Source organism: Notechis scutatus, chromosome 7 (genome assembly GCF_049901735.1).
Source record: "Notechis scutatus isolate UNSWTSFEM ecotype Mainland chromosome 7, rNotScu1.2, whole genome shotgun sequence".
Classification (NCBI taxonomy): domain Eukaryota; kingdom Metazoa; phylum Chordata; class Lepidosauria; order Squamata; family Elapidae; genus Notechis; species Notechis scutatus.
Window position 1 is genome coordinate 26,534,070 of NC_142015.1, and position 25,796 is coordinate 26,559,865.

The following is a 25,796-nucleotide window of genomic DNA, read 5'->3' on the forward strand; positions in this document are numbered from 1 at the left end:
GAGTTCTGTGCCATGGGGTAAGTTCCTGTTTTCCTTCTCCATCTCCTGCCCGCCTAACAGTTTGAAAACAGGCAAATGCAAGTAGATAAATAGGTACCACTTCGTAGGTGGGAAGATAACAGCATTCTGTGCACCTTTGGTGTATAGCCATTCTGGCCACATGAGTGTGGAAATTGTCTTTGGACAACGCCAGCTCCCTGGGCCAAGAAACGGAGACGAACACCACAGTTGGACACAACTGGACAGGGAAACCTTTACCTTGTATATTAATATCTCGGGTAGAAAAAGTGAGTCCTTCTGAGCTAAAAACAGCAGACTGTGTCCTCCTGCCTGGGCAGAAAACTCACCTTCTTCTGGCCAAAATCTGTGCATTCGTTGGTGCAAAAGCAAAGATGCAACATAAGATTCAATTTGTCCTTTACTTTTTATTGTGTTTTGCTTTATCAGCTTACAGATGTTAACAATGCAACCAGATCCTCGGATTTCTGTTGGAAAAGGAAGAAAGGGAGATGAATTTGTTCATTGATTCAATGTAAGATGGAAACTCCTAGTTGTTTTTTTTAAAGCAGTATCTGGCCTAGAATAGGAGTTTTAGGATTCCTGGTCTAAAATCTGCTTTGCTTCAGGGGTGCTTGCATTTCTTTAAGCCTTTTGGGGAAACTTTTTTGATGTTCTCCCAGAAGGGATGCCGAAAAGTCCTTAAGAAAGAATAGAAAAATTGTAATTATTATTTGATGAACTCCCAGGGCGGAGCAAGTAAGAAATTCTACTTGAGACGTTCAGAGAAATCCAGACGTTTAAAGAGATGCTTACTTGGTCCCCATTTAATCTGCGAGTCTATTTTCAGGGTCCTGAATTGAAACGCGTCCGCTTTAAGACGCCTGGACTTCAACTCCCAGAAACCCGAGCAAGAAAGTCCCGCCAAACCTTTGGTGGGGCTGGGAACTCTGGGAGCTGTAGGCAAACCGTGCTGCCTCGCGTGCTCGAGAACTTCAGCTCCCGGCAGCCCCCGCGCAGAGCAGGCGCGCCCTTCCAGCAACGGCCAGCGCGCAAGCCTCTTACCCACGATGCCTCGCGGTGGGAGTTTTGCATAGCCCCACCCTCCCCACGCCCCCCGAGAGGAGGGGATTCTGCGGCCAAACGTCTCCCGCCCGCCCGCCCGCCCACTTTGCATAGCCCCGCCCACGGTTGCCGGGGCGGGCGACGGCAGACGCTTCCCGGGCAGCGCTGCGGGCGGCTGGTCCAAGCGGTGCAGCTCAGCCCCCAGCGGAGCCAGGATGTCGGGGCGGCGGGAGGAGGAGCGGGAGCTGCAGGGCTTCCTGCGGGACGTGGACGAAGTCGGTGAGCCCGGCCTGGTCCTGGGTGGGGAGCTGGGGGAGACACGGGGTCCCTCCAGGGCAGCCAGGAGTCTGCAAGCTCCCCCGGGCTCTCTCTGCTTGGGGAGGGGTCTCTTGGACGAGGGACACCCCCCCCAAATCTGACCTGGGTTTCCTGGCTTGGGGCATTTCTGCAGGGGTGGCCCTCCCTCTAAGGCGGGGGTCTCCCACGAGGCAAAAGGCAGGGAAGCCCACCCGAGGCAGCCCCTTCCCTGCCTTGGAGGCCTTGCAACAGCGGTGGGACTCATCTCGGGGGGATGAGTCTGCCTACCGAGATGAGGTGGACCAACGGTTGCTTTCGTGGAGGGGGGGGAGAATAACTTGGTCCTCAACACCAAGAAGACCAAGGAGCTTGTAGTGGACTGCATAGAACAGAATAGCATGGCATAGAATAAGAACAGGACAGAAGACTGGAATAGAATAGCTTAAGGATAGGAGAGGATAGACTGGAATAGAAATGGAAATGGAATAGAATTCTTCATTGTGATTGGACACACAAGAAATTTGTCTTGGTACATAAAGGGAAAGATATATATTTTTCCCCTTTCAAGGAGATCACCCAGTGGTCTGTTTTCCCTTCCTCTTCCCCCCCATGGCATGAAACGAATTCAGCTGAAACGAATGTTTTATTGAAATTATTGTACTGTTTTCAAACAATCCCTATAAAATAAGATATGATTTTTTTTTTTAGAAGAATTAAATAGAATAGGCACAACATTTATATGGCTGGGCAAGAAAGCACGAATAAATCTAAGGATGTTACAAGATAGCAGAGGTAGAGGTGGCTTTGGACTCCCAAAATGGGAATTATACCGTCAGGCTGCGGTCCTCACATGGATTAGAGAATGGATACATTTTAAAAAATAAAAGGATCTTAACAATTGAAGGCCATGATTTACAAGCAGGATGGATGGCAGGCTTTCTAATGAGATAAAAGAAATAAGACACACTCATATTTTTTACAGGCATCAGAGGGGGTATTTGGGGGAGGGGGTGTATTTGGAGCTGAGGTGCCCCTCCTCCCCGAAGCATCAAGTCCACAGTGATGGAGAGCACTGGGCTTCGGGTTGCAGTGGCCATCTTGACTTTTCTGACCTCCTCTGTCACACCTTCCACGCCAGGGCTTCGACCACCCAATTGGTCCCATGTTGTTTTCCCCCTGTTTCCAAATGAACCTCTTTTGTCTTTGGAAACCCCACTTTTCTACAGCTGCCTTGATTGAAGGCCTGAAGTCCACCGACCCCGACGTCCAGGCAAAAGCCATGGCGGCTACGGAGAAGAGACTCCAGTCCGTTTCGGACAAGGATGGGAAGAAGCCGAAACCGAAAGTGGACAAGACGGTCATCAACGTGCGGCCTTCGCCTTCGGTAACCCCTCTTTTCTTTCTTTTTTAGAATAGAATTCTAAAGTGTGGTTGGACACACAAGGAATTTGTGTTGGTGCAAATGCTCTCAGTGTCCATAAAAGAAAAGAGACATTTGTCAAGAATCATCAGGTGCAACACTTAATGATGGTCACAATAAGCAATCAAGTCATACTAGGAAACAGTCAATATAAATTGTAAGGATACAAGCGACAAAGTTATGGTCATACAGTCACAAGTGGGAGGGGAGGGGTGATAAGGAGTGATGAGAAGATTAATAGTAATAGTAATGCAGACTTTGTAAATAGCTGGACAGTGTTGAGGGAATTATTTGTTTAGCAGAGTGATGGCGTTTGGGGAAAAACTGTCCTTGTGTCTAGTTGTTCTGGTGTGCAGTGCTATATAGCGTCGTTTTGAGGGAAGGAGCTGAAACAGTTGATGTCCAGGATGTGAGGGGTCTGTAGATGTCTGCAAAACCCTGGGCCACATGGATTTTTCTCTCCTGCTGCGAATGATCAGAATGATCTGGGGCCTTTGGTTTGTTTTCATTCCACCTTGGTGGGTTTTGAAGGTTATTGACTGAAATTAACTTTTGACAGCTTTGGAAACACTTTTTGAGGTGTGTGTTATTGTGCGGTGGCGTTTTAAGTGGCTCTGAAAAATGAGCCTGATTCATTTTTTTCTCACGTAGGTTTTGGTCATGCAGAAAAGGGAAAAATCTCCTTCAAACTTGGCTCAACTTCGGGGGAGGGGAGGGACTTTGTGGAGACATCCCCAAATTTGTTCTGAGCGCCAAGGGGCTTCCCCTCGCCTCCCCCCTCTTCCTCCCACCAAGGGTTTTTGGTCTAGCTACCAGACCTGTTGGCATTCTTCAGTGGTCGCCTACAAAGATAATAATTAATAAGCCTAATTAATGGAATAATTAAACCTGACTCTACTTTAGTTGACCAGCTTAAGTAAGCCGCGAGGAAGTAAAAACGTATCTAATATGACCCCATTGGCCTGGGTTTCTTTCTTGTCAGCAGTGCAGAACTGATCTGTCTCTGCCTTCCTCCAGAAGATATTTTCCCTGTTCCCAGATTTCCTTCCTTCCTTCCTTCCTTCCTTCCTTCCTTCCTCTTCCTTCCTTCTTCCTTCCTTCCTTCCTCCTTCCTTCCCTCCCTCCCTCCCTCCCTCCCTCCCTTTCTTTCTTCCTCATCTCCTTCCTCCCTTCCCCCTCTCCTTTATTCCTTCCTCCCTCTCCTCCCTCCCTCCTCCCCCTCTCCTTCCTTCCACCTGTTCCTCCCTCCCTCCCTCCCTCCCTCTCCTTCCTTCCTCCATCCCCTCTCCTTCCTTCCTTACTTCCTTCCCTCCTTCCACCTTTTCTTCCCTCTTTCCCTCTCCTTTCGTCCTTTCTTCCACCTCTTCCTTCTTCCCTCCCTCTCTTCCCTTCCTTCCTTCCACATCTCCTTCCTCCCTTCCCCCTCTCCTCCTTCCTTCCCCTTCCTTCTATCTCTTCTTCCCTCCCTTCCTCCCTCTCCTCCTCCCTCCTCCCCCTCTCTCCTTCCTTCCTTCCTTCCTTCCTTCCTTCCTTCCTTCCTTCCTTCCTTCCTTCCTTCCTTCCTTCCTTCCACCTCTTCTTCCCTCTTTCCTCTCCTTCTCCTTCCACTCTTTTCTTCCACCTCTTCCTTCTTCCCTCCCTCTCTTTCCTTCCTTCCTTTCTTCCCACAGCCTCCAGCTGACTTTTGTCTTTCCTTCCGCTCTTCTAGGGATTGTCAAGTCAAGAGGAAATGATGAGTCCAGGTAAGACCGATCACAGCGGGTGTGTTTGGGACTGGAGGGCCAGGTGGGCTTGCCTCTTCTGTAAGCCACCTCTTCCCAGACCTTGTGAACCAGGGAAGCTCTGGAGAGGCTTCACTCCTCCTCCTCCTTCTCTGCCCTCAGCCATGGCTCTCGTATGGCCTTTGGAGCGAACCAGCCGTGTCTTTGGGAAGCTCCTGGGGTCCCTGCCTGTCCTTCTGCATGGAGGAAACCCCCTGCTTGTGGTGGACTCCCTGGGCTTCCCCCAAAGCCCAGGACGCTCCTTGTGGCCTTCCATCCCTCCTTGGTCCTGGCTTGGCTTCTTGCATAACTGCCGAGGGAGTTTTCTTTTCGTCTCTAAAAATCAGAATGGGGCCCAGTTTTCTACCTAAATGCATTAATTATCTTACCTCCTTCGTTGGCTGGAAGGCATAATTTAGGATATATTAACCACCCCATTAGCCAGAAATTAGAGGGCTCCCCTCTCTCCCTCCCTCTCTCTCTCTTAGACATGTTGCTTTCTTTCCCTTTTCCAAAATATTTAATCTCTGCATTCTCCCTCTTTCTCTGTAAATGGAAACTCCGGATTCCCGTTCTAATTGGCTGCCACCTTAATGAAACGGCCTTTGCAGCTTTGCACTCCCTATCGCCGAAATGACTTTGCTTTGTAGCTTGACTTCCCTTTTCAAACCACCACGACATCCTTTTCCTTTGGACTGAATTCCCACATCTGCTTGGCTGGCTTCTAGAGAGCTTCCTGGCGGCCTTGGAGAAGGATGCCCACGAGCGAGCCAGGAGGAGGAAGGAAAACGAAGCCTCAGCAAACGGTGAGGGTCAGATTGGGCTTCAGCAGAAGCAGAAGCTAGAAACAAAGTCCTGGGACTTCTCTTGACCCCCACCCCCACCCCCCAAAGGATCTCGGCTCCTGGCAAAGCTTTCGCGGGGGCAATTCAAGCCTCCAGCAGTTCTGCAAACTGTCCAGTCTTCCTTGCTTGATCTCAAAGCATCGTTGCAGCTCAACAGACAGCAGTAAGAGGCTCTTGGAGTTCAGCAACACCAGCAGAAATGGATGGTTCTTGGATCTCAAGAGGGTCTAAAAAGAACTTGCTATGGCCAACTTGCTATGGCCAACTCGCCACGGGACCAAAGTTACACTAATACCAAACATATATATATACCATAGAATCATTAAGGAAAGGATGCCAAAGGAGGGACAACAACGAAAAATAACACATTAATTATTTTAAATAATTACATTGAGTTGTTGAATTGTCCTGCAGCCAGTTGTCCCACGGTAAGTTGGCCGTAGCGAGTTGGCCATGGAAAGTTGATAGTGGCAAGTTGTCCCAACTTTCCAACCTCCAAGCTGAGCGTAACTGTGGTCGCAGCCCTGTTGGACTAAGAAACAGACCTCATGTCAACTCATTAACTATTTCTCTGGTCTTTTTAGAGTTGCCAACAGAAAGGGAGGGGGGAGCAGTGGGGCAGCTTGGAAATCGAAAGTGCTTTCCATAAATGTTTTCAAAAATAGTTTCTAGGTGACCAAAGTTTCTGCCGTGCAAAATTCTAACTGGAGAGCAGGATTGATGATTTTGGGCTATGGAGGTGGCCCATTGGAGAATATGAATTAAGATACACCCAGGGGGTGGGAGGGGGGAAACCAGGGTCAAGGGTGACAATGAATGATGTGTCTCAGAGTCGGCTACACCCAGGTAGCACCGGCATGTCTACTCCTAATAAATCTTCTTTAAGCCTTTGAAAATCTGGTTAGAGACTCATGATTTAAAGAGGGGTAACTACCGCAGCCCTGACAGCTTATGCAGAACCTAAAGCTATTTTTATTAGAACCTATACAGGAATAGAATCACGCACGGCCGAAAGAGCTTCCCTGCCTCCCTTTTTAATCTTATTTATGTGGATTAAGCCGGGTGGGGATTCCATAAAGTGCTTTCTCATTTCTCGGATCCCAGCCTCAGTGGCAGCTCTTCCCGCTTATCTTCCAAGACCCTTCTCAACTACAATAATTTGAATTTTTTTTAAAAAAAAAAGTGCCTTTGGTTATTCTGCTTCTCCCGCAGCCCTGAAAGAGAAGGGGAACGACGCTTTTGGCCAAGGGGACTATGCTTTGGCTGTGCAAAACTACACGGAGGGCCTGAAGAAGCAGAAGGACATGCCAGCCTTGTATACCAACCGAGCCCAGGTCAGTGTGTCCGTGTGCGTCTGCTGAAAAGGGGGTGACCCCTTCCTCCGGGGTCTTGGCACCCTAATTTCCCGCTCCTTTTGGGGGCTCCTTCCTTCAGGATGCGGCTGCTGCTTTGATGTGTTGCGCCAAGCCCCCTTCCCTGTTGATCCCTTTCTCCAAGGAGCAATTAAATTAAATTAATTAAATTAAATTAATTAATTAAATCAATTAAAAGTTCCTGTCCATCAGTCCCGTCCCGGTGGGCTCTTCCTTCCTCGCAGGGATGTAAAAGGCATTGCATGCCATTCCCCAGGTCAATAGGAAGGCATCTCTTACATTACATGGAAAAATATTAAAAGATCCATAGGACTGAGCGTTATCTCTCTCTCTCTCTCTCTCTCTTCCCGTTCCTGCTTTTTTTTCCTGCCCCTCTGAAGCTCTGCATCGGACACTGGCAAGCTTCCTTCCCTGAAAAGTGCCCGTTAGGATTCCATCCTTGGATCTCTCTTAGCTCTCTCCCACTTGCAAAGGATCGCCTGGAGGCAATTCTTCCGCTGAAAAAAATTACACAGAATTGGGCTGTCCTCGTTGTGTGTTCTTTGTCTCCAAATTCTTCCAGTGTCCAAATTCTGCCCGAATCAAGATGTTTGCCCCTTTACAGAATCAAATCCCATAGGTTTGGACCTCAGAAAAGGGAATCTCTAGAAATCCCTGGGCCTAGGTTGCCCCCCAAACCCGTGAAGGCGAAAAAAAATTCATTTCTTGGCCTTCTCTATGGAAGCTAAGTGAAGCAGAACGAGTTTCCCTGGAGACCTGGACTTGCAGTAGTTTAGCCACAACGTTCCACCTTATTTTCTCCTAAATATGTTTTTCTGAGAATACTATACCATCTTTTAAGCCAGCGCTGAGACCACCGTGGCTGCTAACTGAAACCAGCCCACCCAGGTTTCCTTAGGCCAGCAGTTTGGCTGGTGAATGACTTGATTCTTCTGCCAGGAAAGCCCAGACCGAATGCCTGGCATTTTGAAGGACACAGCACCATGTCCACCTAACGTGCCTCTCTGGGTTTATTTTTGCATTAGGCCTACATCAAGTTGCAGAAGTACGAGAAAGCCATTGATGACTGCAGTTGGGCGTTGAGGGTAAGGCTCACCTGCCTTCGTTCCCTGCCCTCCATGAGAGGGGCAGAATCAGCCCATGGGCTCTGAGGGCAAGGTGGCATCCAGTCAAAACGGCAATTGGCAATGGCCTGAATGGGCTACGGCCTGTATGGTCTTCTGCTGGACAATATAAAATAAATAGTAATTTTCTAAAAGGGCTGAAATACCTTTGGTTTTCAGTAACAAGTTGCTAGCATTGAAGGGTATCCGCAGGAGGTGTCAGAGGTCAGAATAGGACAACGTTGTGGCCAACTCACCATGGCCAACTCACCATGGCCAACTTGCTGTGGCCAACTCACCATGGCCAACTTGTCATGGCCAACTCACCATGGCCAACTCACCATGGCCAACTCACCATGGCCAACTTGTCATGGCCAACTTGCTGTGGCCAACTCACCATGTGACAACTTGCTGTAGGACAATTTAATAATTCTATTTATTTATTTGAAATAAATATTTTAATTGTTGCCATTCACATTCCATTCCATTCCTCCTTTCGCATCCTTTCTTTAGTGATTCTTTCCCACTATTTATTTGGTATTTGTGTAACTCTTGTTCCACAGCGGGTTGGCTATGGCGAGTTGGCCGCAGAGGTGGTCAGAAAAGTCCGTCAGAACCCCAAGCCAAGTCCCCCCTTTTACACACCTGCCTTGCCCAGCTTCAACTGTAGCCCCCATCTTGATATTTTAACACACACACACCGGGCCACCAGCCACCAGTGGCCCTGTTGCCTTTATTGTAGCCCTAATCTGTGGATTTTGCTAAGCGATTCTCTTTAACGCAGTGCGATGAGAAATGCACCAAGGCTCTCTTCCACATGGGAAAGGCGTACCTGGCCAAGAAGCAGTTCCAGCAGGTGAGGCCTGTGCCGCGCCAAGTTATGGCAGGTAGTCCTCGGCTTATGACCAGAATTCCCACTGCTAAGCAAGGAGATTGTTAAGCGAGCCGTTCCACCTTTTTTGGGGGGGGGCACAGTGGTTAAGCAAACCACTGCAGTTGTTAAGCGAAACCTGGTCATTAAGAGAATCCGGGGCCTTAACTTTGATCACATGGCCATAGGGATGCTGCGATGGCCATAAGCCTGAGGACCGGTTATAAGTAACTTCTTTCAGTGCCGTCGTCACTTTGACCAGTTGCTATACCAGTGGTAAATCGAGGGCTACCTTTATGGTGTGAATATGAGATTATTTTTAGCTTGTTCAGATGGGCAGGTGGGACTCCAGAGCTGGGAAATTCTGCTCAACAGGCCTGCATTGTTGTCAAGAAAGAAAAGCAAGACAATTAAATAGGTACCCCAAGGAGGTAGTCCTCAAGAAATTGGGTTCAAGAATTGGTAGGTCAGACGCCTTTGCCCCTAGTGCGTTGGCTGAATGGTTAGCAAACCCTTTCATTTTAAACTTCTGGTGACTCCAACCCTTGGGAGGAACTCCCCCCCCCCCAGAGAAAAGGGTTGAGTCTTAGCTGGTTGTGGTCTCTCGGAAGAACCTGCATGTGCAGGATTTGCCCTCGGGGATAAGTTGTGAGACCCGGAGTTTGGATTTCAGCAAGAGGGGAGATGCATCTCCCTTTCATGCCAGCCCTGGAGCCAAGCCTTTTCTTGCATTTTTCAAACGTGCTTTTATTAAATGATGAAGGATTGCAAAATACAAAGTGTAAAAGTAAATGGAGGAACATTCAGGAAGGAGGGGAAAGAGGAAAGGGAAGCCAGGGAAGGGTAGGAAAAAGAGAAAACTCTCCGTTGCAGTGAAATAAAACTTCAAGTCACGTTTTGTTTTTCCATAATAATATAAACAAGTCATTTCTATCAAGATCTATGCATCAAAGTTAATGTTCTTTTACACATCAACCATGAAACCCAGAAGCAGTTTCCACATGGAAACAAAGTACTTATATAGAAGAGAAGAGAAGAGGGGAGAATAGAATGGAAGAGAAGAGAAGAGAAGAGAAGAGAAGAGAAGAGAAGAGAAGAGGGGAGAATGGAATGGAATGGAATAGGAGAGAATAGAATAGAGAATAGAATAGAATAGCATAGAATAGAATGGAATAGAATAGAATGGAATAGAATAGAGTAGAATAGAGTAGAATAGAATAGAATAGAATAGAATAGAATAGAATAGAATAGAATAGAATAGAATAGAATAGAATACTTTATTGGCCAAATGTGATTGGACACACAAGGAATTTGTCTTGGTGTAAATGCTCTCAGTGTACATAAAGGGGAAAATATACATTCGTCAAGAGTCCAGAATCATCAGGTCCAACACTTAATAATAGTCATAAGCTACAAGTAAGCAATCAAATCATACTAGGAAACAGTCAACATAGATTGTAAGGATACAAGAGACAAAGTTACAGTCATACAGTCACAAGTGGGAGGAGATGGGTGATAAGGAGTGATTAATAGTAATAGCAGTTCAGACTTTGTAAATAGTTGGACAGCGTTGAGGGAATTGTTTGTTTAGCCGAGTGATATAGCAGAGTTGTATTCTTTTACTGAATCAGCAAGTTTTTGCCATTCCAGCCTTTTCCTGATTGTCTCTTCCTGCATCTTTTTCTCCTTCCTGTTCATTCTTGCTGATGTTTCTCCCTTCTGCTTCCAGGCCAGGGAATGCTATCTAAAGATTTTAAAATTTGACTCCCAGAAGGAGAAACTGTGCAAAGGTAGGGTGCCCCGTTTTTTCCTCCTGCACCCCGGTGCCCTTGTTTGGCTCCTCACCGAAAGACCAAACGCACTTCCTGAATAACGGGACCAGTGATGGGTTTCCAAGTTTTTTCCTACTGGTTCTGTGTGCGTGTGCAGGGCTCAAATACCGACCTCTCTCAATGCTGGTGAGCTGCCCGTTTTTTAGCTTGGCTGAGGCGCAACAATTTGCTGTGCTGCGCACATCAGCTGAGCTAAAAACCAAAGAAATGTAGGAGAGGTAACGGCGGGGGCGGGAGGGCGGGGCCAGTCAGAGGTGGCGTTTGCCGGTTCTCCGAACGTGTCAAAATTTCCGCTACCGGTACGCCAGAACCGCTCCAAAGCGGCTGAACACCACCTCTGAACAGGGACCGTCCGTTGTCTTCGAGTCAGGATTGTGCCGTTATCCTCGGTTCGTTTCGTCCCAACTTCTTCCTCTTCCCGCCTCTCCATTCTGCCTTTTCCCGCCTCCAGACTGCATCAGCGAAATAGACCTGGAGGAAAAAAGGCTCAGCGAGGAGGAGGCAGCGTCAGAGGATCTGAAGACCGGGAAACTCACCGCCGTCGCCGTGAGTGAGATGCTCCAGAAACTCAGCAAACCGGATCAGGACCCCTTGTATTACGCAGGAGGCCTTCAGCTTCTGACTGACCTGGTTCAAGCCTGTGAGTGACCCATAGAAGAGGCAGCCCCAGACTGAAACAACACCCCCCCCCAATTTCCCCAGTGCCCCACAGGGGGGGCTACCAGAAAGGTCCTGTTACTAAGGGCCAAAAACAAGGATCTTGCCCAGACCCCAGGAAATGCCCCACCCTCAACTCTTCCCCTGGATTTCAGCCTCCAGCAAGACGTTTGTTTCCCCCTGTCTGAATCGCTTGCAGGCCCCGAGCAAACCTTGTTTAGGACGAACGGCGGTTTCGGCGTCATCAGCAACAACAAGGTCATAGAGCGGTAGGTGCGAATGTCATTTATTTGAAACTCTTCCTTTCCCACCTCTGCTGACAAACGCTCAGTTTATCCATAATTTGACACCGTTTGGCAGCATTATTTGTTTATCCCATTATTTCAGTCTTCAGGTTTTGCTGTGAAAGGTGAGTTCAAGGCCAGGCTTGGCAGTTTTTTTTTATTTTTCTCTGCCAAACAGCCCAGCTTTCTCTCTTGCAAGTCACCGAAAGATTCTTTCCAAGCGCCCCATTTAGAGGCCGGATCCACAGCCTGGATTTTGTTATCCTGGGAAAGTGAGCCATTCCGCAGCCGAGAGCTGGCCCTCCTTTCACCTTTCAACCATCCACCTTTTCCTCCCCAGGGTTCTCAGCGCCAAGATCAACTCGCCCGCTGAACTGGAACTGGCTTGCTCGCTGCTTCTCCTCTGGCAAGCCGTCTGCAAAGGGAACGGTAATCTTCCCCCCGTGTGTGTGTGGGTGGGTGGGTGCGCGCACAGACGCGCACGCTCCAATTTTGAGTCCGTCAGTCTTTCCAGGGAGGAGGACAGTGTGGGAATTTGCAGCAAATTCAAGTCCAGAAAACACACAGATGACTGATTCAGCAGGATTCATTAACTTCTTTATATACATAATAACTTATTAAAGTGACATTTAGAATACTAGTAGTTTCTTCCAACGTAACATAAGCAAAACACAAACAGCAGCTTCAGGAGCTCAGAACAGATTACTTGTTTCACTTTCAGAATTGAGAGCATGGAGCTGAGCCACACCCAGCCTCCAACTCGGCTCCCGTTGGCTGACTTTGTTAACCATGTCTCTGCCAGTTCATGAATATTCGGACAGGCAGCTCTTCAGGGCACAAATAATGCTGAGATACATGATCGAAAGAGTGACAGGTCAAAGGTCTTCATGGCACGGGCAGCGTTGGTAGCAAACCTGTGGGTTACTCCACACCCCCTTCTTATATGGGTAGAAAATCGCTCTCCTTCAGCCTCCCATCCCCTCCGATAGCCCCTGGAGGCTTCACAGCTTGGCCTTTGTGTATCAGTGTGGGTGTGTCTCTTTGTCCAGGGGCTCTTCTCTGTCACGGCCCTACCAGCCCTCTGGCAAGATCCGCCTTTTCGCAAGGATTTTATTTGGCCTGGCCAAGATCCAGGGTCTTTCTGCCTGTAAAAATTGCAGCCGTGTGGGAAAGCCACCGTGGCATCTCTTGAGCATTCAGCCTGCCTTGGGAGTAAAGCAGGGGTGAGATTCAAAAATCCCAGCAACCGGTTCACTGCCCAGTTTGCTGGGTGGATGTGGCCATGGTGGGCGTGGCCTACCGGAACTTCCAGGAGGGCCGGTTTTTCGCCTTCCTAAGGGTCCGGAGGCTTCCCTTGAGCCTCTGGGAGGGCGAAAACGGCCTCCCCGGGGCTCTAGAGGCCCTCTGGAAGCTGGAAACAGGCCCGTTTCTGGACTTCTAGAAGGCCCACTTCCCCCTCAGAGCCTCCGCACAGACCTTGCATCAAAAATGGGCCGCGTGAAGACTCCTGGGAGGGAAGGGGAGGGGCGAGCGGGGCCAGCCAGTCGGTTCAAATACTGGTTCTGCGAACCAGATGCAAATGTAACATCCAGTTCACCTGAACCGGTCCGAATCGATAGAATCCCACCCCTGCTTGGGAGTAAAGTAACCCTAGGTTACAGGCCTTCCTGGCAGACAGGTCGCCTTAGAACAGGGGTCCCCAAACTTGGCAACTTTAAGACTTGTGGACTTCAATTCTGGGAGTTGAAGTCCACAAGTCTCAAAGTTGCCAAGTTTGGAGACCTCTACCATAGACCTTCTGAAGGCACCAGCTATCTGGAGGAAAGGAGGTTGGTTGCATCAAGGAGACTAACTTATCTTCTTGGGCCTGCGGATGTTCAGAGTTGCCTTAATCCACATTTGTCCAATGAGGCTTGAAAGGTGTCGCTCCGTGAGGCGTGGATTGCTTCTCCCATCAGTGCGTGAGACATAATTTGCCCTTTGGAGGACTGTCAGAGGTTCAGCTTCTGCAGACAGAATGTTCCTTCTTTTGCCGTCGCTCCTGGAGGCAGATGGATCTCTCCACCGGGGCATGGAAGAACGTGCCAGCGGTCGCACGATTTGGGGAAAGGCAGAGGGGATTAAGACGAGGGCTGGTAGAGTGGCTGGTGCAGCCCTCTGGCTGACACTTCCTTCTGGCTTTGCTTCCTTCTCAACCCAGAAGAGAACCAGCGGCTGCTTCTAACTCATCCCAGTGTCAACGTGCAGCTTCCCGCCTTGCTGTGCTCGGAGGCGCCCGAAGTCCAGGAAGAGTGCCTGGCTCTGCTGTGTCTGTACGCCAAGACGGAGCACGGGAGGGTCCTCTTAATCAGGCACCTGAACACCACCAAGTAAATGGCACAGAGTTACGACATGGCTGACACCCCCCCCCACACCTCCCCTGCCCTGCGCCCTAACTGGGACTTCCTGCTGAAGCAGAGAGAAGCCCTTGAGCACCTCAGAAACTTACTGAGGCTCTTGCTGGCCGGCCGGCCTAAGGAGCAGGCCCCCAGTAGGTCTTAAAGTTAAGGGAAGGGAAAAGGAAAGGAAAAAAGAAAGGAAAGGAAAGGAAAAACGGAAAGGAAAAAAGAAGGGAAAGGAAATAATAGAGGAGAGGAGAGTAGAATAGAATTAGAATAGAGTAGAATAGAAATTTAAATAGAATAGAATAGAATAGAATAGAATAGAATAGAATAGAATAAGGAATAGAATAAGGAAGAGTAGAATAGAATAGAATAGAATAGAATAGAATAGAATAGAATAGAATAGAATAGAATAGAATAGAATAGAATAAGGAAGAGTAAAAAATAGAATAGAATAGAATAGAATAGAATAGAATAGAATTAAGGAATAGAATAAGGAATAGAATAAGGAATAGAGTAGAATAGAATAGAATAGAATAGGATAGAATAGGATAGGATAGGATAGGATAGGATAGAACAGAACAGAGAACAGAACAGAACAGAACAGAACAGAACAGAACAGAATAGAATAACAGAGTTGGAAGGGTCCTTGGGGGGTCTTCTAGTCCAACCCCCTGCTTAAGCAGGAAACCCTACACCACTTCAGACAAATTGTTGTCCAATCTCTTCTTAAAAACCTGCAGTGATGGAGCATCCACAACTTCTGGAGGCAAGTTGTTCCACTGGTTAATTGTTCTAACTGTCAGTAAATTTCTCCTTAATTCTAGGTTGCCAAGGTTGGACACCCCTGCTCTAAATGGAAAGCTGGGAGATACCATATACCTGGCTGGGGGATTCTGGGAGTTGAAGTCCATTGGTCTTAAACTTGCCAAGGGTTGGACATCCCCGCTGTAATAGAGTAGTAGAGCGGACTGAGACTTAGAAGACCTCGACTGAAAGGACTAAGCGTGGCTGGCTGGGGGATTCTGGGAGTTTTGACGTCCACAGGTCTTAAAGTTGGCACGGTTGTGCAATCCTGATTTAGAGCTTCCGTCATTGTTGCTTTTTTAATACCCTTCTGAGTTAGCAAGAATCTATCCACATCGTGGAAATTAGGATAATTCTGAGGTCCCCACCGTTAGCCTCCTCCTTTCCTACCCACACTCAAATACCCCCCTTTGAAAAACCGTAGAACCCGTATTTTCTGATGAAGGGGATGTTACGCAATGACTAAGTTAAATCATCAAGGTTGGTTTTTAAAAAGGAAAAAAAGAGAGAGAGAGAGAGAGAGACAGGAGTTGTTTCTGATGCTGCCAGCAAGTATTTTCATGAGTCAGTTTCCTTTTGCCCACTTCCGTGGAAAAGCCTGCAGCTGATATCATTTTATCCGTGGAGCCCAGTGAATCTTTTAACACACCCCTCTCCAGTTCCCCAAGGGGGAACCCTTAAAGGCCGGTTGGCATCACTGGGCAGGCATCGGAGCTATTTTGCTTTTCCTCCTGGGGGCAGGCGGGGGGCTGTTTTCTACAATTTCTGCTCAGAGTTTGGGCTCACTGAAGTCCTGGCCCCCCTGTTTCTGTCAAGCCACCCAAATTTGTATTCCGCAGAATTCATGGGACGTTATAAAGATTTCGCTCCCTGGTGCAAGGTTTTCTGCGGACCAACAGATCGCTTTCCTTAAATTTTACTCTGACTGGTTTATTGGAACCGTAGATCTCTTTTAGACCCCAGAGAATGTGTGGTGTTTTTTTTTTTTTTCCTTTTCCAGGTGGCTACAGACGTTGATATCCTTTGTTAAAGTTGCTGACTGCAGAGCTGACAGCGCTATGAATTTGCTGACCCATTTAATCCTGGAAGAAAAGTGAGTGACATTCTCCAGCTCCTCGGGGTCCAGATGGAGATTTAATAGAATTCTGATGGGTATAAAATTGTAAAAGGCAAGGTTTAAATCTTGGGTGGCCACATCAGTCTCTTCAAGACCAGAACTCAAGCATCTTAACTCTCTGTCTTACTTTGCTTACAGCTTCAAAATCCAGTGTCGTATTAAACTGTCCACGGAGGCCTTGCCAATCTTTATTCAGTTGCTGGTAAGCAAACCGTATTTTCTTCCTGAAATCTGTTCACCTGGGGTTCTGTTTCTCGGCATTGATTCCCTGATACCCCAAGGACTGTTCTGACCTAGGCTTTCCCGACAGCACGAAGCCGAGTCCTTGTCCCGACAAACCCCTTTTATTTGATTTACAATGAATTTCCTCCCCAACAAAGTCCAGGCCGACAGCCTTTCATGATAGTTCCCAATTACAAACCTTTATCAGGCTTGAAGGGGCCAGGCCTATATCTTTCAGACGCCATGATACTTGGCAAGCATGCTAGAATGGAATCAATTGTCTCCTGCAAAGCCCCACTCCCCCTTCGCTCCTCTTTTATACTCTAGTGGAGGGGCCATTCACCGTCCACCTGAGGCTTTACTCCCAAGTCGGCCCTTGTTCCTCAGCTGTTCCCTTCTTCTGGCAGCTCTGCGCATGGGCACACTGGGAACAGGCTCCAGCTGTTCTTCTGCCCCACTGATCTCCATTTCTGAAGGCAGCTGATAACTGTCAGATGGCTCTGGCCCCCTCTCTGCCTCCGAGGCAGAGCACCCATCAGAGCCTTCCTCAGACTCCAGGATTGGCCCATGTTCCTCCCCAACCTCCTCACTGTCCAAATCTGTCGGGCCACAACAAGGGCCCGGATTGGCAGGACCCAGCACTAAAAATAGACCGAGGTTTTATGAAAAAGGATAACAGGAAGTTTAGGTGTTCCCTGGACCACCCTTCAATCCCAGAATTGCGGTGACGGATTGAGAAGACATTAGGGATGGGTTGTCACCCATCCCTTGACCCACCTTGAATTGTCTGGAGCTGCCTTCTTCTTCGCCCACCTCCTTCTGTGGGAGCTGAGGTTGGAAATCGGACTCTCTCACTCTTTCTGAGTCTTTCAGAAGTACGGTTTTAGTCCTGGGTCTAATTTCACCAGACCTGCATGCACTGCCACAGAAGAATTACATGCCTTTGGGTTTCTTTCCCTGAGAAACGGCTCAGAATCCATCTCAAAGTCTGCTTTGAGCTCCTGAAGGCTTTCCCCATCCTCCTTCCTTTTCCCCTATTTATCTTCCATTTTGTTTTATTGGTTTTGTTTTTCCTGATGATTTCTCAACCCCGCCCGACATAAACCTGACTCTTCTCTAAGCACGAACATTTTCTGAACACTCTGGAAAAGTAGATCCATCAGGTGGAATTTATTTTTTTGACTATCGCAGCTGCCTGCGGTGTCGAACTCGGCTGAATGTCTTATTGGGGTGCCCTAACGGAGCTGTCCTCCTTTTATCTCAAGAGTTCTTCCAAGCCATTGAATGAGACGGCCCTTAGCCGGTGCATTGCCCTCCTGGGAGATCTCTGCTCAGACGTGGTCATCCGGATGCAGATGGCTGAAAATCAGGAATGCTGGCAAGCTTGCTTAAGCTTCGTGGTATGTCTTTGCCATTTGCTGCTGCCGGTTTATTATCCATTCAGTTGCTCCCTTCTTTCACGGCCCCCCCGCCTGTCTCCTTTCTGCTCCATTAGCCTGTGGGAGGTGGGAAGCTCAGCTGACAGATAAAACCTCTGGAGTCATCACTTTTTTTCCTCCCTAAAGCAGAAGCGATTGTTTGTGGCCATCTGGCCCTTCCCTAACCACGTCAACCCTCTCGGTGGTGGTTTTGCGTTGCTGTTATGAACAGAAAGGTTCCCTTAGTGTGGCTTTGATCTCAGTCAGGCCAACACGCTAGTTCGTTCCTCAACACACTTCCTGGCCGTAGGTCTCCAGAATTTCTCACCAAGTGTCAGGTCTGCCAACTTCGGCTTGGCACCTTGCTGGGGTCCTGCCATCAAAGGCTAAGAGAGAAGGAGGGGGCATGGGAGGGGAACAAGTGGCCAATCAGCCCGCATGTAGTTCCATGATGGGAAATGGGGAGGGGGAAATAAGGAGAGCTCGGGACTGGTTTGTGCCATCCCCCAAGGCCGTGCACCCTGAGAAAGGATGTGAATTACGCATAACACCTCGGTGGGCTCTTACTGGCTGAAGATGGACTGGTCATGAGGGGAGGGCTGGGATGCGGGGAAACTTCCTATATTTTCTGAGCATGAGGAATGTAGTTCCAGCCCGACTCTACTGCAACCAACCTCTTTTAGTACAAGAACCTATCCCTTCAACCAGATGGAGTCGAGGGTCTTTCTTTCCGGAGAGGTCAGGCTGGGGCAAGCCTGACACCAAGGAAGAGACCCAAATCCAGGTCTAGCTGGAGACGCTTCTTTACCCTAAGGACCTTGGCCTTCCCTGGGAGAGAACCTACTTGGTGAGGGGTCTTTGATCAGGAGATGCTACCGAGGGATTCATATACAGGAAACGTACAAGGGATGGGAGAGCAAAGAGGAGCCAATCCATCCTGGATCCTCCCTGGGATTGGCTGACTTTCTAACAAGGTTTTGTTTTCTGCTTCTGTAGAATCAATGCTGGACCGAAAACAGCATCACTAGGTATCCTGAGTGTTTGTATGCGGTCCTGGGCCTCATGATGAACCTCTCCCTGGAACCCAACTCAGTCATCGAGGTGATTTACAAACCTGCCTCTCTTGGAGGTCTCAGGACATCTGAAATTCTCCTCGGGTCAACTTCTTCTCTGGGACAAATTCTTTCCGTGCCAGCCAATCCTTGGGAAGCCTCTTTTGAGCTTTTCCCCTCTTTGGCCTGGGCGGGTCCGTTGGGGTTCAGGGAGTCACACATTGTCCCTTCATCTACATCACATCCCTGTGAGCTAAGATGGGCTGTGAAATAGCGAGGGGTTGGGTCAAGCTTCTGCCCGCCAAGCTTTGGGTCTGAGTAGGTCTCAGCCCAGCATGGTCTTCCTGCCTCCTTCTGGCCAAGGAAGGCCACTGGTTTTGGGTTTGCCCTCCAAAGGCCTTGATGAAGCTGCCCTTCCGTTCTTGCACGCTGGCGATTCTAATTCTGACGGTTGTTTCAGGAACTGGCAGAGGAAATCTGTGACACGTGCATGTCTCTCTTCAACAGCCCAGACGGGAGGATCATCTCCGTGAGTGTTAGAAGGACATAAGAGAGTTGGAAGGGACCTTGGAGGTTTTCTAGCCCAGCCCCTACTCAAGCAGGAGAGCCTATACCAATGGCTGTGCGGCCTCTTCTTCAAAGCCTCCAGAGATGGAGCAGCCCCAACTTCTGGAGGCAGCTTCTGTTCCACTGATTTATTGTTCTCACTGCTAGGAAATTTCTCCTTAGTTCTAGGTTGCTTCTCTCCTTGGCTAGTTTCGGTTCCTTGTTTCTTGTCCTGCCTTCTGGTACTTTGGGAAATAGGATGGCTCCCTCTTCCTTGTGGCAGCCCCTCAAATACTGGAACACCCCAGGTCTTAGGCTCCCATGATTGGCTCCCTGTTCCTTCGACCCTGGAGAAAGCAAGATTGCAGAGAGCTGGCTGTGTTCCTCTGCCACGGACGTGGCCGGCCAGCCCAGGAGCCAGACATAAACAGACTTGACAACTCCTTTGGAGAAATGTGCACCCCGAACCCTTTCCCTGCGGTGCCCCATTTCTTTTTTATTTTCCTTTAAGAGAGCTGTGGGGCTTTTGAGTCACATCCTGCTGGCGAGTCGGGGGGCTCTGGAAGAAGCTGTGAGACGAGACGTGGTGAGGAAAATGATCCGGTTTCTGAAGGTAATTTGCCATTTCCAGCGGCTACTGCCTATTTCGGAGCCATTGTTTCCATCCCAGTGGCCTTGAAATGCTCCTGTCCGATGCGTGAGCAGACAACTCCGCCATGTGCCATGCCAGACAGATAGAGCATGAAGGCCCAATCGTCTTGTTTTCCATCTTCCCTGGGGTTAGTTGCACGTTGCAGATTTTAGCTGTTCTGCAGTGTTCCTCCTTTCATCTAAATTCTGCAAATCAAACAGTAGGAGCATCTGGCTGAGTCTTTCTATGGGGTCCTTGGTGCTCTCTGAGTTGGGTTGTTTCCTTGAAATATTTCATGGCCCAACTAGGGAACGCCATCAGTGCTAGAAGGGAGGGGGAGTTTGCAGAGTGGAAGAGGAGAACAGCTAGTTATTTCCTTTCAGATGTTTCATGACCCAACTAGGGAACACCATCAGTGTTAGAAGGGAGGGGGAGTTTGCAGAGTGGAAGAGGAGAACAGCTAGTTATTTCCTTTCAGATGTTTCATGATCCAACTAGGGAACGCCATCAGTGCTAGAGGAGAGAGTGGAAGAGGAGAACAGCTATTATTTTCAGAGTCTGACCAACAGGACGAGCTAGTTATTTTTACCTAGTTCTTCAGATGTTTATATTCAGTGTTCGCCTTCTGGTCAGTATGAGGTGTTATTTTCTTCTTGATAGTTCCTTGATTCACCTGTTGTTTATTGCTTGATTGTTGGCCTAAATATTAGTCTTGGTATTAACCTCTGCTCATGTGGCTGTTGATTGCCAATGAAGTGTTTTGGTCTTTTTGTTTCTTTTGTTGTTGTTGTTGTTATCTCTTTTAAATGGTATGTAGATGTTCTTTATCTCTATGTGTCGGTTGATGGCTGTTTTGTCTGACTGCCCAACTTCCAGAAGTTCTCTATAGTGTTTTTGGACTTGGCTTAGTCTAGGATGTTCACAGTTTTGCAATTAAAACTATTTCTCAGGCCCTCCATGTGCTGAGCAATCTTCTGACCGCTAGTTGGCAATTCATAGATACACTCCACCAGTCTTCTTCTACCTGTTTGTCCTACACCAGAGGTCTCCAAACTTGGCAACTTTAAGACTTGTGGACTTCAACTCTCAGAATTCCTCAGCCAGCTTTGCTTAAAGTTGCCAAGTTTGGGGACCCCTGTCCTACACAGCGGCTGTTACAGTTTTTTCTCATTGCCTTGGTCAAAACAGAAGAACATGTAATGTATCTGGCGATCAGTAGCAGCCTCCAAAACGTTTCTTACCATCTTCTCCTCCCAGCAGCCTTTCGGCTGGAGGTGCCAGGGGGTATGTTCTGCCAGTGTCGTGAGCCCTGCTTCCCTCTCTGCCTTGGGGCAGGGATGACCTTCTCCTCAGAGACTCAGCCGTCCCCTGAGCCCTCAATCAGCGCACGGTGACGAACTCTGCGAGCCAGCGGTGCAGAACGGAGCGGCCCGTTCTGTTCCCTGCATCTTTAATGCGCTCTTGGCTGTGGAAGAGGTTTTCCTTCCTCAGCGGTTTCCCTCTCTTTCTCCAAAGAAACCGAGATTGATGGGTGGTCAGAGTGGGAAGGGGAAGGGGACGGCCGAGTAGGTACCCAGGCGATAAGATGCGAATGGCGGCAGAAGAAAAGGCCATCCTGATTCCAGATTCACACACTGCCCCGAGGCAGAACGCTGGAAGAGAAAATGTGGGGTGGAAAGGAAGAGAAAATGTGAAATAGATGCTTTTGGGGTCTCTGGGGAGAGGAGAGACGTGATGCAGCTGGCTTTGCCAGTGGGAGGAGGGAGGAGGTTTGGGTCCAAACGCTGCTAAGTACAGATAGCTCCTTCCTGAAGGATTCCATCGCTGTCTCATTAAGCACTTAATCCGGTGTTTTGCAAACTTCTTGAAGAACTCCAAGGCTGGCTGGGGAGTTCTGGGAGTTGAAGTCCACACATCTTCGAGCCACTCAGGTTGAGAAGCACTGACTCGATCCCTGCCTAGCATTAACTGGCTTCCCCACCTGAACGCAGGAATACCTGCAAAGCTTCAGACCTTGGGTGGGTCTCAGCTCATGAAGCCAATCTTTCTCGTGAGCCAACTCTCCTGTTCTAACTTCTTCCCTCCCTACAGATGCTTAGACTCACAACATAAAAAGTCTGTGCAGGGGCCTAAAATGCGAAGTCGTCCCTGTTCTTGTTTTTACAGCCTAAAGGGTTTCTGGAGGCAGGTCTCTGCTTTTTGATGGGAGGGGTCTTTTCCCTGTCTTCGATCTAGGCTGGCGGGCAAACCACGACCAATTATGCCATGAAGGTCCTTGCAGCTTGTGCCAAGAGTAGCCGGCTGGCTCCGATGCAGATTGTGAAACTGGATAAAAGTAAGCGCGATTGCCTTTTGCTCAAAGTAGGACAGTGGTTTTTTTTTTAAAAAAAAAAACTTGGCGACTTTCAGAGGGGCTGGACTTCAACTCCCAGAACTCCCCAGCCAGCATGGTTGGCTGGGGAATTCTGGGAGTTGAAGCCTACCCATCCCCCGAAAGTTGGTAAGGTTGAGGAACACAAACCTAAGGCAACCACCACAGAAGCCAAGAAATATGATGCCCTCTGGATTATATCTCTCTCCTTCTTAAAAACTAGGGACATGGTGGCTCAGGGGCTAAGACGCTGAGCTTATCGATCAGAAAGGTCGGCAGTTTGGCGGTTTGAATCCCCAGTGCCGCCTAACGGAGTGAGCTCCCGTTACTTGTCCCAACTTCTGCCAACCTAGCAGTTTGAAAGCATGTAAAAAATGCAAGTAGAAACATAGGGAGCCCTTTGGTGGGAAGGGAACAGCATTCTGTGCACCTTTGAAGGCATTTAGTCATGCCGGCCACATGACCACGGAGACGTCTTCGGACAGTGCTGGCTATTCGGCTTTCTAACAGGGATTATTTTAATTTTTGCCATTCACATTTCATTCTGTCCTGCCTTTTGCATCCTTTCTTTAATGCTTCTATTCCACCATGTCTTTGATAGTAAACATAATTCTTGTCCTGCAGCAAGTTGCCCCTTGTTGAGTTGGCCATTGGGCGAAATTGTCATCGACCCTCCAGAGACACCCTGAACACATGGGGCTGTCCGGTGGTTTCTTCTGCCCTTTGCAGTTGTGCTGGCATGCAGAAAACAACACATGTGTGTACCTGCCCTTTGTGTCCTCATTGGTGTACACTTCAGGACATCCTGGTAGCCCAAGAGAATGCAATTATTGTTGCTAGTTTCTGGGCAAGGTGGTTTAAGTTGCACCTATTATGATCTTGTATTTTTATATGTCAAATGTCACGTGGTAGAGCGTGCCTTATTTTAATTGTGCTGCTTCTGACACGAATAAGCAAACAAGAGGTCCCTTTCTCGAAAGCTGCAGTACCTCTGTCCTCCAGCCAAAACCTTTACTCCTTTTTGGTCCTGGTGCGAGATGGCTTCCTGGCCTCCTCAAATCATCCTGCCACCTCATTCCTCGGGGTGCTTCTGGAGGCCGTGGACCTCTTTGTCGGTTGGTTCGAAGGCCTTCTTTTCCAGGGTGGAGAGTTTAATTGGCATGGCCTCCTCCTCCCTCCCCATCTAGAGAATTGAGCCGTTCCTCCTTTCCTCTTGCCTTTCTCCACGAATCCCTTTGGCACGGAGGGAAATAACCTCCCGTTATATAGCTCTGGCTCTTCCCCGGACCACCTTCTTCTTCGGGCCCCATTTTTGGTCTCTTCCCCAGAATGCCACCTGTTGCGGAAGCTTCTGTCCTGGCCAGATGAGGTGGTGGCAGGGAACTCTGCTTTCTGCCTGGGGAAATGTCTGGAGGTGCCTGGAACAGCCACGACTCTGCTCGACACGGATGTGGTCAGGATCCTCCTGAGAGCCACCACTCGCAATGCGCAAAGGCCTTACGTGCAAGAGAACGCCGCCATAGCTTTAGGGAAGCTCTGCACCGCGGACGCCAGGCAAGTCGTTTCTCTGAGAGGGCTGTCCAGGAATTGTCCTGATCCTGTTGGGTTCCAGAGAACCTTCACTGATGGATTCAAGTCAGTGGTGGGATCTACTACTGGTTCTGTGGGCGTGGCTTGGTGGGCGTGGCAGGGGAAGGATATACTGCAAAATACCCCTTCCCTCCCCACCCCACTAACCTGCTTTCCAGCTTTCCAGTTCTCCTGGGCAGGGCAACCAAAGGAGACCCAGCCGATCAGCTGGGACTCGATGGGAGGCAGAGAAGAGGTGGGGTTGGTGGGGCCAGTCAGAGGAGGGATTGGCCGGTTCTCTTTGAACTACTCAAAACTTCTGCTACTGGTTCTCCAGAACTGATCAGAGATGGGATGTTATCGGTTCTGCCTGGCTCTATAGAACCGGTAGCTCTGAAGAGCAGCAGACCCTGAACCGGTTCTGTGTTTGCTGCTGTTTGGCTCACCCGCCTGCCTGGGCTCTTACCTGTCCTTTATTTCCTGCTTTTTCAACCTCGGCTGCTTTGCGCGGCGCAGCCGAGCTTGAAAAAGCAGGAAAAAAAGTGGCTTTTCAAATGCTGCGCACCCACATGCAGTGCTTTTCAGCTGTCAGGGCGGCACAGCTTAAGGTTTTTTTACATGCACGCACAGACATGCGCGCGCAAAACGTAGTCACCCAGCTGGTAGTAACACTGGTTGAATTCCCACCCACCCCCGACTTCAGCCTGGTAGCCCTTCCACCCTCCAAGCCAGTGGATACTTGAGCAAGGTATTTAGTCTCACCACCGGCATTTAACTTTGGCACCCTGCTTGAATTGAGATAGATTTCCTCACATGCAGAAGGATGGAGGCACTTTAATCTAAGGACGCCCATCAAAAGCGAAGTTCTGCCTAAATGAGGGCAGGTTCCACCGCGATGCTTCTGAGAACATGAAGTCACCAAACTTTGGGGGAAATGAAGTCTGAAATATGCCCCATGTTGTCCTTCTGATACGTCTGGGATGGAAGGCGTAGCAATGTCCGCCACCCTCTTCTGCTTGCCGACAAATCTACACAGAGCTTTCTTTCGAAGCTGCTGCCTTCAGCTCTGTCCCACCAGCATCTCTGACCTGGTTCTGCTGTCTCTCTGCTGTCTTTGCAGGCACGCCAGCCGGCTGCGGGAGCTGAACGGAATGGCAGCCCTGAGTGCGTCCGTCAGGAAGATGCCAGGCCCTTAGGATGCCGGCAGATGGTCCAGAGAGGGCTTCTGTGCTCAGCCCCCCCCCCCCGGTCTCGGGCTGGAGCTGTGCTTCTTTTTTTGCAATAAAGAGGATTAAAAGTGGGGTAGGGCAGCCAGGAGAGAGAGAGAAGGTCATAAAAATACGTATCAAAGTTAATAAAGCGCTTGGAAGAGTGCCTGGATTAAAGTGGTTTTCCTCTGTTTCTAAAATTGCACTGGCAATTCTAGGGACCAATTCCTTATCCGGGTAGGAATTGTCACTTTCAAAAGGAGCCTATTTAAAAATTAGGGAGAAGGCGTTGCTTGAGGAAGGGCCGTCGCACAGACCCAGCCCGGCTGCTTCCCTTGGGATTTGAGTATTTGGGGATCTTGTTTCTGAGTGTTTCATGCTGCGCATAATGGGTACGGATAGATTGCAGGCTTCAGGCCAAGGTTTGCTTGCAAGTATGTCCACCTCCTAGTGGACAATTGCTTAAATAGGAGCCAGCCGTCTGCTGCAGCTGCCAAAAAAGCCAACACCGTTCTAGGCTGAATAAACAGAGGGATAGAATCAAGACGGAGTGAAGTCTTAAGACCACTTGATGAGGCCTTGGTACGGCCACACTTTGGAATCCTGCATCCAGTTTTGGTCACCACGATGTAAAAAACATGCTGAGGCTCTAGAAAGAGGGCAGAGAAGAGCAACAAAGAGGATTAGGAGACCGGAGGCCAAAAAACACAGGAGCTGTGGATGCTCCAACACTGAGAAGAGATTGGAGAATGGTCTCTCTGAAATGGTGTCGGGTTTCTTCCGACTCCATTACTCTGATATGTGAGTTGAGCTTTGTTGCCTTCCTAATCGGGCCGCGGTGCAATCCCTCGCCCCCCTCGGCAGGAGAAAGAGAGAGGGCAAGAAGAAGGGGCATCTGACTTGATTTCCAATAGATTCTCCCCTTCTCCCTCCTTTTGACTCTTGTGAGACGGCCATTATGCCAAGACGA

The 25,796-nt window shown here is 49.0% G+C and overlaps 1 protein-coding gene across 3 annotated transcripts; it reads left to right on the plus strand.

Moving 5' to 3' along the window:
* The first annotated feature begins 1,217 nt into the window (after positions 1-1,217).
* TTC12 (tetratricopeptide repeat domain 12) lies at positions 1,218-24,987 on the plus strand. 3 transcript variants are annotated; one of them, XM_026681045.2, is made up of 21 exons: positions 1,218-1,341; positions 2,586-2,743; positions 4,488-4,521; positions 5,268-5,345; positions 6,597-6,718; positions 7,783-7,842; positions 8,645-8,716; positions 10,461-10,521; positions 11,015-11,203; positions 11,420-11,489; positions 11,845-11,933; positions 13,705-13,873; positions 15,693-15,785; positions 15,948-16,011; positions 17,297-17,431; positions 18,446-18,550; positions 18,962-19,030; positions 19,559-19,660; positions 21,914-22,013; positions 23,378-23,603; positions 24,739-24,987. In XM_026681045.2, the coding sequence occupies exons 1-21, from the start codon at positions 1,278-1,280 to the stop codon at positions 24,812-24,814; spliced, it is 2,136 nt and encodes a 711-aa protein (XP_026536830.2). In that variant the 5' UTR covers positions 1,218-1,277; the 3' UTR covers positions 24,815-24,987. The 3 variants fall into 3 exon arrangements, with proteins under 3 accessions (XP_026536830.2, XP_087826338.1, XP_087826339.1); XM_087970212.1 differs by having other exon boundaries at positions 1,241-1,341; positions 8,645-8,737; XM_087970213.1 differs by lacking the exon at positions 8,645-8,716 and having other exon boundaries at positions 1,241-1,341.
* The last annotated feature ends 809 nt before the right edge of the window (positions 24,988-25,796 follow it).